At 38.1% G+C, this 13,147-nt stretch overlaps 1 protein-coding gene across 2 annotated transcripts in view; it reads right to left on the bottom strand.

Annotated features, from left to right (window-relative positions):
• Window positions 1-628: 628 nt before the first annotated feature.
• The window catches only part of LOC106170776 (gonadotropin-releasing hormone receptor), a 44,175-nt gene continuing 31,656 nt past the window's right edge, over window positions 629-13,147 (bottom strand). The window contains exons 5-8 of one of the 2 annotated variants that reach the window (XM_087006876.1): window positions 10,756-10,963; window positions 8,621-8,894; window positions 3,220-3,539; window positions 629-1,730 (exon numbers count right to left, since the gene is read on the bottom strand). In XM_087006876.1, coding sequence (XP_086863002.1) covers window positions 3,224-3,539; window positions 8,621-8,894; window positions 10,756-10,963 — 798 coding nt within the window. In that variant the 3' untranslated portion in view covers window positions 629-1,730; window positions 3,220-3,223. The remainder of the gene's footprint in view (window positions 1,731-3,219; window positions 3,540-8,620; window positions 8,895-10,755; window positions 10,964-13,147) is intronic. The other variant, XM_087006871.1, reaches the window with a different exon arrangement.

Below are 13,147 nucleotides of genomic sequence, written 5' to 3'. Positions count from 1 at the left end.
GATCTGACACACACCTTGCAAACGGGTAGTGTGGTCCGATATACCGGTTAATTCAGGATCCTTAGGTGCCGAGTCTGGTAGTTGGTTAGGCCTGGAGAACCACATCCAGACTGTAAAAATCATTTCGTAATTCTGAGCATCCCCAAGACTGCGGTGATTTCTATATCCCAGCCTTAATCATTTTATAAGATAATCTGTCTGCAATTGAGCACTTAACTTGGTTATTTAAATGGAACCGGAGATTACTGCCTAAAATTTAAGGACTGATCGTCAAAGTTATTAGGCAATTGTCCATATGATTACAATGCGTGCTCCACTAGTGTATGATTTGATACATGTAGATTCTATTTCTTGTTCTTCACAATCACGCGACACATTTCCAAAACTGACAACAGATGGTCATACGAAAAGGAAATTTTGAATTTCGCGTGAAGATGGCCCCAAAGTAGGTCAACAGTCAATCACGATGCCTTCAAACTAGATCACAAAGTCGCCACCTGACCTTCTGATGGTATAATACCTTCAGCCCACCGTGTAAAAGGGCGGAAAACAGTACACACACTGGACAATAGAAATGTCACCCCCACTGAACCAATACTTTGGGGAAGAAAAATGACGTGGAATGATATGCTCCTGGTATCATTTTATTAACATCAAATTTCACAAAAAGACCAACAATACAATTCCATGGTACAGCGGGTTTTATACTCATTAGTTACATTATAAGTAGACCAGGCATTATAACTACTCAAGATCTACCTACTTTGATTACTCTGATTCAGGGGGTGACACTCCTAATGTCCATTGTGTGCCTTCTCTTTATAACTTCTTGATGTACATTTCTGCTTTCTTTCAAATTTAAGTCATTTTTATATATGAACGTAACCATGACACATGGAAACTGCTTGAACTATTCAAATTCCGTTGTCTTCGCCGACACAGTGGTCTAATCTGGCATTGCTAGGGCTTCATATAATAACATTCCCTTCCTCAGACAATCTGGCAGCTTTTTTTTCGATGGGCGAAAAATGCCCAGTGGCACAGCTGATCACACGAAGAAAAAGCAAAAATGACACACTTGACAAGACATCTTCACGTTTCATCACGAAAATGAACCTTACAGGGTTTTTCTGCATTTTTGACATGTCAAATTTTTATCAGCCCTCAAGAAGTTGTCGGAGAACAAGAATCTGCACCGGCTGTCATACGATGACTTAGGATGCCCTAATTAATGGCCTGGTATTTTTTTACAATCAGAGCCAAATTTAAACATTCCCTTTATCTTGTTTCCATCTCGTGTCTATTTCGGCACAGTGTGAAACCAGTGGTAGGGTATATCACGTAAAAAAACTTATCAGCACACTTTTTTGGTTCCTGGTCTACATGTAAAGGCAGTGGTATCGGCTATCATAGGTATGTTAGTACCATAGTTTGATATGTATACTGTGGCGCACAGTCCTTTGGCTCCTAGTTCAGTGATCTGGAAACGTGTAAAACTGTCCATTGGGCCGTTTTTCTCCAATATTGTCCTGAGAATAATGAAGAATTCAAGTTGAAAAAAATAAGAAAATGTCTCGTAACTGTCTCCCCCTCTCTCTTATCTTCCACATTGCTAAGTTTCCAGCAAAGCTGACTATGATGGACCTTTCAGGATGGCATCGTCGTGTGTACTTGAATATGTTGAAAATTGTCTGCAGCGTACGTAGTCTAGCAAGGCGTGCACTATCGGCCTTAAATGTAAAGAATATTTACTAGCATTACGTATGATATACGATAGGCAGATAAAGGGGTAAAAAGTGTCGCAAAATGTTTCAATTGGGCCATTTCCCAAAAAATTCTTTGCTCAAAAGGAAAAAAATGAAAAAAATTCAACTGTCCCCCTTTCTTTTAATTTTCTGGATACACTATAGTGTTCGTACGTACGTAGACCTACATGTACGTTTGTCACATTAATCGTTATTATTACATTTGAATTTTGAATTCACAACATTTAAAAGATTCCTCAAAGAGAAAACCAGGTTAGTACAAGCATTTATATTCTTATGACGGGCATATATTCTTATGCCTCTTTGTTAATACCATTACTTGACGCATGGCTATCAGACTAAAAATGCAGAGCATACGAAAACTGCCTCTAGGTATTAGTAAATTAGATATTAGTAACTACCACTTACGTCGATCAAAGCCGGTGTGACAGGGATGGTAGTCCTAGGAATAGAAACCTAGGTTGCCATATGATAAGTACAGTTTGGGGTTAGCCCGAAATATCAAGGATAGTATATGGGACGAATTTCACCTGGTTCTAAACAGACTAATATTCCAATCACACCGGAATAAAAATAAAAGGGTGAAAAATAAAAGAAGAAAAAGCAGCAAGTTGGCGCAACATATAACAGCATAACTGCATTTTACGTAATCGTCACCCACATTAAACCTGTCTCTTCCTTGTATAGCAAACTGACGCCTGCGCATTGTTGTAGTTCTCATCGCACTTTTTCAGGTAATGAGTTTCATACGTCACTTTTTCCCGTAATGAGTTTCATAAATGCCTGTTTAAGAGATAGGTCCTATCTTACTCTATAATTAATAGCATTCATCGAGGTTTCAAGAGACAGGCCCACTCTTGTGCGTGCCAATATGTGACAGGTTTGTTGCAATTGTCCGATGCCATTAAGTACCTGACGCAGTTCGCTTTGCGCAATAGTTATCAGCGACGATAAAGTGGGTGGACAAAACAAATCGTTCTGATACCATTTACACATGTCAAGAAAAATATTTCAGAAAACCATCACATGTGCTTTAGGTCCTATTTACTCTTTTTCAGTAATCAAAGGCCAAGTCATCAACGGATCAAATGCATGTATACAGGTACTTCCAGGCATAAGAACGGGTTATTGTATGAGCTTCCTCTCTTACCATTGAACCTTGTGCCTTTATATATGTATATATGTAATTGCTTTCATTGCAAGACTACCACTCGTTACATTTCTGTCTTGGTACCCAACTGGTGTCTATTCGAGCCTTTTTTTTTTTTCTTTTTTGGCTTGCTAATCAACGGGAAAAGAAAAGAGAGCAACACTTGCTATTCTTGCTGTGCAGCAATGTGTCCTAGAAGTCATTCATTGACCTGTCCATTTATTACACTTAAAACAATGGCCTTCGAGAAAAATGTTTATATTGACCTCCTCCTTTTAAAGGTTTCATTTATTCATAGTTTACCTGCTTAGACACTAGAGCATTCATGTGGCGAAACCCATGACAACTCGCTGCCGTTACAGTAATATCTGACATAAACATCACACAGGCATCTTTGTTTTTCTTCGATGGTTTCGTTATATTCATTGTTACGAGCAGATAACGCAGTGTTTGCAGTGCTACTGCTGCAACTTCGATTTCTGGAGCAAGTTTTATCGCTGCTTGATTTAGAACGAGAACTGGTCGCGGAGCTGGAGTGGGAGTGCGACCGTGGCAGCATGCTGGCGTTTGATGTCGCCCGTCTCGATTGGGTAGGGAAGGGCTTCTGCACCGTGCGTGGGCGTCTAGATAAATAAAATGGAGTGACCTATGAGAATGCAAAATAGACCCAATGTTCGTTGAGCAGCAGCGAAAAACAATGTTTCTTGTGCCTGACGCATACAGACGCTCTTTATAATTTTGGATGGTCACTAGGTATATGAATTCCAGGAAAAAAACTTCAATAGGGATTTTAAACATGCGGGGACCATCAACATGCGTCACGTTAATAGAACAAACGTCACATCCAGATAAAGATATAGATTTGACAACAAGGAAAAAAGAAAAATAATAAACAACGAAAGTGGTAATTACAAATAGTTAAAGCAGGGCACTTTTCTGCCAGTGAATCTATTTGTCACTGTTTTTTTATGAACGAGTGCTTTTTAAAATATCAGCCTTCTTAATCGCTTGGTCTCAGCATTGTGGTTATGAAGTTGTTGGGCCAAGGACCGACATATATCATCTATTTAAGTTACATCTGAAGCAAGTATAGATTCCCTCTACAGTAAATCACTACCATTAGTTTATTATACGACTCAAACAAAGTACACAAGCCCAAGGATAAACCAAATTAATCACCTACACAGCAAAAAAAAAAAAAAAAAAAAAAAAAAAAAAAAAAAAAAAAAAACCTTAAAAGAGCACTTTTTCAAAGTTCTGGTTGTTAACATGACCTGTTTATCCGTCAATCCAGTTCGTAAATGTCTGCCAAATAACCTAGTAATGTGTGACCTATTACTCCTGCGCAAGCAATTGCATAATTATTCAAATTACAGTTGGCGAAAACGACCGATATATAGTACAGAAATAAAGTAGAAAAAATATTTTCAAATATAATTTTTTCGGAAAATGTGAAACGATAAACTTTGGTATTTTTAAGTTATACCATTTGAAAGTATATGGCGGGGATTTGGTCGGGTTTAGTGGCAATTCGAGAATGTCAATTCGCTTCAAATGCATCTTTATAGCATTGGGTGGCTCATGTTCCTGCAAATTTTATTATTTTTTCTGTACAGTATTTCAATAAGCATAACGTAATGTTGTTTGTTCTGGCTTATTAGAACAGAAAACTGCGACATATATTCTAATCATCTCTTTTTAGTATTGTGATATATTTCTTGGAATGGACGATTTTGGGTAATGGTCTCCTTAACCATCTCTTTAGACAATCAATCACATTCATATCAAGCTTTCATTGTTGCGTATTACTTTTCCAAGAAAACATTCTGGGGCTTATCTAGAGAGAGCGATAAAATGGAAACAAGCACGCAGGCGTGAACACGTCATTTCCATAAAAAGACGATCAATAAGCCCGAAGAGACTAAACTTATGTAGCGGAAGTACATCGAAACAAATTTTCGGCCCCTGTTTGACTCAAAACTATTCTCTACCCTGGAACATATTCGACTTCTTTCCACCCTAGGAAAGCCTTATCAATTTCGTTTACATATTTTTTTCTGAAATATTCGTCAGGAATAATGGATTGCCCTCTCAACCTTTCGAAAGCCTTAATCCTTGACATGCATAGTTTTTGTTAAATTGTTTTATTTCTTTATTTATGCAAACAGCACTGCTTCCAAAGATATCCCCTGTGCTCAGATATTAAGTAGGTTACATTTATGACGTATAGAGTTAGCTTACGTACCGTATTTTTACGTGTACATGCACAAGACCTACTTACTAACTCTACTGAGATATAGAAATATATTCAGTGAAGCGGTAATTTTAAAGACTGATGCAATTCCGTTTCAACCACCAATACATTTGTCTAACAATAGTTTCATTTTGAAAAATCTTAACAACCATTTGAGCAAGAATCCTTTTGTCAGTAAAAAATAAGCATGGAAATCGCTATGATGATACAAGTAGTATGAATCACCAGGGAACTCGCGCTATCGCTTCTTCTGGGATTTTTCCGTATCATATTCAAAAGCAACCACCCAGTTGATTATTCGGTAACACACCTTCTCACTGTGTGGCCAGAAAGGCGAATCTAAATTTTCATATGTTTCAGATTGTAGTCTGAACGGGGTATTAAATATCTGTTATGAAAATCAGATAAAACATACTCTAACAGCTAACTGTTTGCTTTTATTAAAAGTGGGTTCGCAATCTGGTTCATGCTGACTCAAGAGGAAATACATGTAGGCCTAATCAGATTTAAGGAAGCACTTAGATCGATCAAGTAAAATTTCCCGCTAGACATTTCACACTGCAACCCCCAATCTCACCGCGGGATCGGACTAGATTCTGTTTAATAACGTTAAGTCCATATCTGCTATAATCAGCCCTGGAGCCATTGAACGTACGTCCTTGGTATAAAATCTCCCGTAGATTCATGCTAATACTGGTCCACCTGCTCCGAAAAACTAGGAGAAGAACAGCTAAGCCAATAGTCAAACTGAGTCAAACGTTGCGGGGAATCAAAAGCTAGGAATAAAATGATAATTAGTGCTTTGTATTTCTTTACTGTTAAGACACAATGTCAAACATATATTGGCAAATCACCTAGAACCGTACCGTGTGTGATACGCAACTATTATATAATTATATCCTTGTTCCAAGAAACTGTTTCATATATATGTGTGTGTGTGTGTGTGTGTGTGTGTGTGTGTGTGTGTGGCAAGTTAAGCAGATATTGGTAGGCAGGAAAATGTGCCTTATGTATAACAACGCAGTCGGTTTCTGGATATTGAGTTCTAAAGTCGGTATTCAGAGCAGACTGGGTTGAGTAAAATTTCCGTTTTGCCAATGCCAAGTTGTTCCGCTGTAGTTGCCAAGCAAAATATTGCATAATAACAATACAAGCTGTATCAGTACTCCCAAACAGCGTATCAAGCTTCGTTCTTAGTAGGAAATGACATACCCACGATCTTTCAGCGCACTTAGAACGACTGCAGGGTGCTTTAAACAGAATTGTATTAACAACTAGATTTTGAATAGGGTCTCGTTAATATCGTCTGCCATTTCTCAGCAAGTGTTCCACGTTATTTGTGATAAGACAAAGAGTGACTATGACCCGAACCGTAAAGGGGATCCCAACGCGTTTGAACCCCCCCCCTCCCCCACAGTCACAAAGTCTATATTCGGCTACACAGCCAAGTGGTTGTACAGCTTCTTGACAAGGCATAGGACAGCGATAACAAACAACCCGCAAAAAGTTGCAAAAAGGATGCAATGCACGTAAAGGCACACGTCATTCTGGCCAGTCATTTAGAACTGAACTTTTAAGTTAAAAAGGAAAAAGACGTCGAATCCAAGGGCAGGGACGGGCCGAGCAATAGTTCGCGAGAAGGGAAAATTGCCCTTCACCCCAGGAAAATTCATTTTGGCGGCTAAATCCCGTGGAGAGATCTTTAAAGGCAGTCGTAAAATGTGATATTCTACAGTTTATCTACTGCCTGTCTGTTAACGGGCTGTCTCGAATCATTAATGAATAAATTCATGGTTTTGTTTACCTTCGGGTGTCGCATGGCGAAGCATTGCAAGATGAAAAGTTAAAGTTACTAAGGACCATAAAGGATAACTTTGCAGAAAACTTAGCCAAATTGAGGTTCGTTTAAGATGAAATAATGCATATAAATGTCGTAACGGATTTTAAAGAACCATCCCATCGGTCAGTGCCTTTTAAAATTTCGGTGTCTTTAAACAAATGCTCTAACAGTCGTTTTAAATTTTTTTCTATTCAAAGCCATATTATATTTGGCTTAAACTTAACGACTGCAATTTATGAAATGCACAGTCAGGACCCTTATATTCATTATCTCAGTAATTGTCATTGTTTAGTTAAGTACTAGTAAAGATTCACTTAAGTATTTTCTTCAGTAGTGAACGTTAGCACTTGGTCTAATAACACAAGCAGGCCATATTTTATTCTAACATAGTGGATAGTCTTTGAAAGCAGTTGCTGATTTTCGTTTCTGCCATTGAGTACTGTGGTAACTAACCCACGGATTTCCTGAGGTTTGACATATGCACAGACCCTTTACTATAGAATTAAAGGGTCCAAAAAATTAACATCAAGAAGTAAAATATTTGCTTTGATAAAACATGCGAATGGTTATCATCCGAATAAAATGCATATCCATTTTGGGAAACAACCATAAACACTGAAACACGATATATCTAGGACCTACGGCACATGCAGGAGTTGTTTGCATAGCATATATGCAGATGTGAAAGCGGAAAGGAAGAGTTTCTGCGAGAAGTAATAAGTCAAAACGCGCTGCACTTTCTTAGATGTCCAAGAATATGGAATATCAATGCAGTTACCGCTAGATGTCTTTACCTAAAACATTTCTTGATTACTAAATACCTCTGGTATTTTAAGGCCGTTCATTTTAAACTACATGTTGCATTTTCCAAATAAATACATTTTTCACTTTGAAGCAAGTAAAAAAGATACGTTACGTGCTGGTATGAATATAGCCTACCAAAGTGAGCGAGAATTCGAAATCATTTTCATTTTCACCGAAGAAAGAAAGTAGATTTCTGCTATTATCTAACTGATGATTTCTAATGAATTTTTGATTACTGTCTGTTAAACTGGGGTTTATATTTTCCAGAGCATTTCTAGTCTAAAGCAAATCTTTTAAACGTATTTACTCACTGATTTAGTTCGCCGTGACTAGCAGAACAAACACGGATGGTTAATGTATGGGTGTTTCACGTACTTGCAGATGCCATGCACAGGGACGAGACTAAAGTGTCACACAGTCAGATTAAAACGGACCTTTGGGAAGGTAGGTGCCAGTAACAAATTTGACATGTCTCTGTGGGAGAAGACTGTATTCAGAAATACGGGGCATTCAGAATGAGAAGAGCCGAGTGCTAGCTGGTCCACGGCCTAAATATGGTGGACCTACATGAACGGAAGACCGCGTAATGGTCTCTCCGCCTCTCACACGCCTCGTCAATCGACCGGTCGAATTGAGCCGAGATTTAATTACTGTGCCCCTGCAGGGACGATACGTGGGGAGGCGTGAAAGAGGCGGAGAGACCATTACAGGATTAAGCGGTCTTCCTTTCATGTAGGTCCGCCATATGTCGGCCGTGGACCAGCTAGCACTCGGCTCTTCTCTTTCTGAATGGCCCCATAGTGTACCTTTGACTGCGACATATGTGGAAGGCTCCGTATATCATCGGGTTCACCATGGAGTTCGCCATACCGAAGAAGAAGACCCAGGTTCCGACGGTATTACTGTCGTTATCCTGTGAACTTTGTGTATTGAAGGTATGCCATAGCCAAAATATGTAATATGGACTCCAGCAGACTATGAAGGCTACCACAATTATGGTGGTCATGATAAGTGACTTTGTCTTGGCTTTTCGAAGCAACTGACTCCTTACGTGTCCACGTGATACATCAGACGATTCTTCTGAAAAGGGGTGCATAATTCCTAAGCACAATAGAAATTTAAATTCTACGGGACCGTTCAGAAAGAGATACATGTATGCAATGCGCACTAATTTCCACGGGGAGTCTTGCTGAATGCTATCAGATTAACTTATTAACATGCCTTTTCTTGTTTCTAACGTAATCGTATAATCAGCTTCTCTGCATTCTACTCAACGTCAGGAGGAGGTGTGTTAGTCTGTTAAACATGTTGGATTCAGCGAGAGTACCCGTGGAGTTAGGGCGTATTAGCTAGATCGATATAACTCATTATTGTAAACGTTCCCTACGTCAGTTTACACTTAAGCATTAATCTGACTGTTCTCCGGGGAGAGATTAATAAATTGAAATATTAAAAATATGTAATTGTTTTATATTATTAGTGTCAATCATGAAATATGTTTGCGACCACAAGAATTTGGTTGTTTTCTCTCACAGGTTATTTGGTCCTGCTTTTAGACTGTTTTCAGATATGAGTAAAAGGCTTCATCATCCAGGTCGAGACTATTTGGTTTGCATGTGATTTCGACAGCCATTGGATGAAGAAGGTGTTTCTAGAGTCACTTAATTCAACTAAAATTTCATTGATCATGGGATGACCCACTTGTGTGTTTCGCTTTCTCCCGTTTACCTTAAATCTAAATAAACAAACCCTGATAAGCACAAAAGGTCTTTTTCAAGTAATAAGCTATACTGTAGGAAAATTGCCAACCAGTTGAATGTGCGCAGTACTTTTCTATGGGCTACGGAAATGAGTAAAAGCTAGTAGCCTTAGCCTGCGTCAACCCAGGATGCAAAAGTGCTCCTAATAAATGACCCAATGATGAGAGTTGAGATAATACTATAAAAGCAGAATGATGAAATATGTGACAAGAATAATCAAATCACAAAAGGTCACATTCACAAGGTAATGATATTGTAAATGAGGAGGAATGTCATTTACAGCACCGAAAGTCATATTGGATATGGGAAGGTATCTTACTGGAACATGTATTTGCATGTGCGTTTGCGCTTGCAAGTGTGTGTTTCGCTGTGCAGATGCCAGGACCAATAACTTTACAATACTGGCATTAACCATTAAAGGTATAAAAACCGATACACCGGCTTGTATATAATAAAGTAAAAATTTGACAAGTGTGAGTTTTTTTGGGTATGTGCATATTTTTCAGACATGTTTATTTCAAATTATTGACCGTGACAAGGGCGAATAAATAATGAGGATATCAACTCATAGCCTCTCTGGAATATGCCTCATATTGGTGGTAACAAAGCCTGAGCTAAAAAGTTGGTATTGATAAATTCATGTGCACAAAATATGTATATGGTCTCTCTCTGATATACTGCATCTTTTGTAAAGTTATTGGTCATAAATTGATAAAATAAAATGTCGACCACATCTGTATTTCATATAAAGGCATCAAGGGGAAATTGTCAAAGTAAAAGATAAAAATTCAGTAAAATAACACAATGTTGTGAAAGAATTAATCCGTAGTGATAAGCCTAAGACCCCATTCCCTGAGATTAGATCGATCCAACTAGATCGACCTAACTCCCTGGAGGTTCACGCTAAATAGTTGTCAGCCGAGCGGGCACAAAAGTTAATTACCCCCTTACAGCTTGTAGTAGGCGGGGCGGACATTTAAGCCGGATTATCTGACAGTAATCTAGTGAGACTCCCCAGGGGGATAGATCGATCTAAAATCCATGGGAATGCACCCTAAAAGTATTAAATGCCTCCATTTCATAAATAGCACCCAAAATATCATATCATTGTCAAGAAGCCTCCAAGGTGCTACTTATCTCTAAATAAATTCCATTTTATGATACGTCCATACGAAACTTACCCTGGAAATCCTTAGAAGTCCTCGTAATCGCGAGGAATATGAGAGCATAGGCAATTATCATGGTAAGCAGCGGGAGAATAAACGTTGTTATGATGGTCAATATAGCGTACAGCTGCTCCTGCCATTTCTGAGTCAGGATGGTGAAAGTGACACATTGGTAGTAGTCAATCCCTGCGAACGGTGCTTTTTCTACTGTGAACACAATAGCCTAAAAAAAACAATTCTACATGTAGAGTAAAAGAGATTACAATGAAAGAGAGAAAAGCTCGTATATTTCATAATCAAATTTGACCCTTCCATGCACAGTCAAATATTCAAGTTGCATCTACCAGACGAGCGTGATACCGACATGACGTTTGGTTAGATGTCAAATTCCCAAGATTCGAGACTTTTTCTATCAATATTGTTTCTATTTTAATGATTTTAATAAAATGGATCATTTTATTAAACCAAAAGTATCCTAGAGAAATCGAAATAATATTGTGACTTACCAATGATAGCACATGTTACGAAAACATTAAACTTACATAATTGACACATGACACATATCTTATATATGACGAGAGAATAGCCAGTATCCATGACTGTGCCATTTCAGTTCATGAAACATTTTAAATTGAGAGTCAAGGAAGGCCATCGAGAGAAGCATCGCATGCTGTATTTCCTTGTATAACATCCAAACGTTCGTAGAAAGAAATCGTCAGAAGACAGTCTATCGGGCTTTGCAGTTGTATATCTTTGTTTACAGCTTGGGAGTCAAGTAAGAAAGTAAGAGGGGGACATCACGTAACTGGTTATTTTGTTGTTTCTTTGTATACAAAATACATGTATATCTGTTAAATCCCATATATTAATACATGCGCACTATCCTCCACATTCAATTGATACTTTTCCCGAACAACCATTTTCACGGAAAAACAATCGACCTGGTACCACATTAGGTTAAATGATTATCTTGGTGAAATGTTAAAGAAAACATTACCGTTGTTTGACAGAGTGTTATTCCTTATGAGTAAACATTCATAAAAATTGTTTCTTGGAAGCATGTCCTTGTGATAATAGTAGATGGCATGTGCAAGTAACGAAATATTGTTATTTCAGCAGGGCACACTTCCAAAAGCTTATACCAAGAGGGGTTTATATCATTTTTCCGATAGACTAATTGTCTTCTGATGATTTCTTTCTACGAACGTTTGGATGTTATACAAGGAAAAACAGCATGCAATGCTTCTCACGTTGGCCTCCCTTGACTCTCAATTAAATATGTTTCATGAACTGAAAAGAAAAGAAACAACGTAAAAAGTATATCAGAAAAGAAACAACGTAAAAAGAGGAATTGCTTGGAAAACATTTCACAATACAAATTTCACGTCCAGTGTTTAACAGTTGACCTTCGTTTAACTTAAAACCACAATATGAAACTTGATCTTCTAGTAATAACGTAAACATTTAATCAAAAATATCAAAATTGCTGCCATAATCATTGTCCCGATATGAGAAGACAATGGACTTGACGAACATCAAGATCCCCAGACACAATGTTCGAATCGGCACTCGTTACCCTCTTTGAATCAAGGTTTCCGTTGGTATTATTGTTTTAACTATATAAGGCGCAAGTCTTCAGTAGGGCATCTCTGGGAGTATCTTTTTATCTTTCGAAGTAACTCCACCACAGGCATTGATATTTTCAAAAGCAGTTAGATTAATGGCTGCATAATCAGTTTACAAAGAAATATGTTTTCTATCCTTTCCTCTAACATTTCAGTCTCTTTACATAAATTCAGATATATCGACAGGCGATTCCAAGGGATCAAAATTGTGATAATAATTTGTTTGAAGATCACGAACGTTTGACTAATTTGGCATTGATATAAACTCTAAGTTGTGACATGCTGTGCCCGGATTTTCATTTTGCAGGCGTGCATTTAATTATCTAATGAACTGATTTTCAGCTTCACGAGTTTTTTTTTTTCGAAAATAAGACCCTACCAAAGTATTTTTTCTGAAATCATGCAAAAAGGCTTGCATGGGGTTTTGTTTGCAGTAGTGCTCTGATTGTTGCGACGTGAAATAGCAACAGAGTCTCACAGACATTGAGAAGTGAAAAATAATACTTAAACAGCTGTACTAAGATTATTCATTTCGCAATAAATTTGGTTTTCTACGACTTACAGATGTTATGGCCTCCTTGTGTTCTACGGCCGGTTAATAACACATTAATGTCATCGTTGAGATTCACTTTTTTATTTACCGACAGCGACTTAAGCCTGATAACAGCTACCCGGAGTGGAGGCACGAAAGCTCCTTGCTGTATGCTCTCTCAGACGAAGTGAAGGGAGCTTTGTGCTAATTAAGACAATGAGGGTGCATCTAAAGGGCTAAATTCATTTGT

Source organism: Lingula anatina, chromosome 1 (assembly GCF_051362555.1).
Source record: "Lingula anatina isolate TDL-2025a chromosome 1, LinAna3.0, whole genome shotgun sequence".
NCBI classification, from domain to species: domain Eukaryota; kingdom Metazoa; phylum Brachiopoda; class Lingulata; order Lingulida; family Lingulidae; genus Lingula; species Lingula anatina.
Note: the sequence above shows the minus strand (reverse complement) of the source record. Positions and strands in the feature narration are given on the sequence as shown.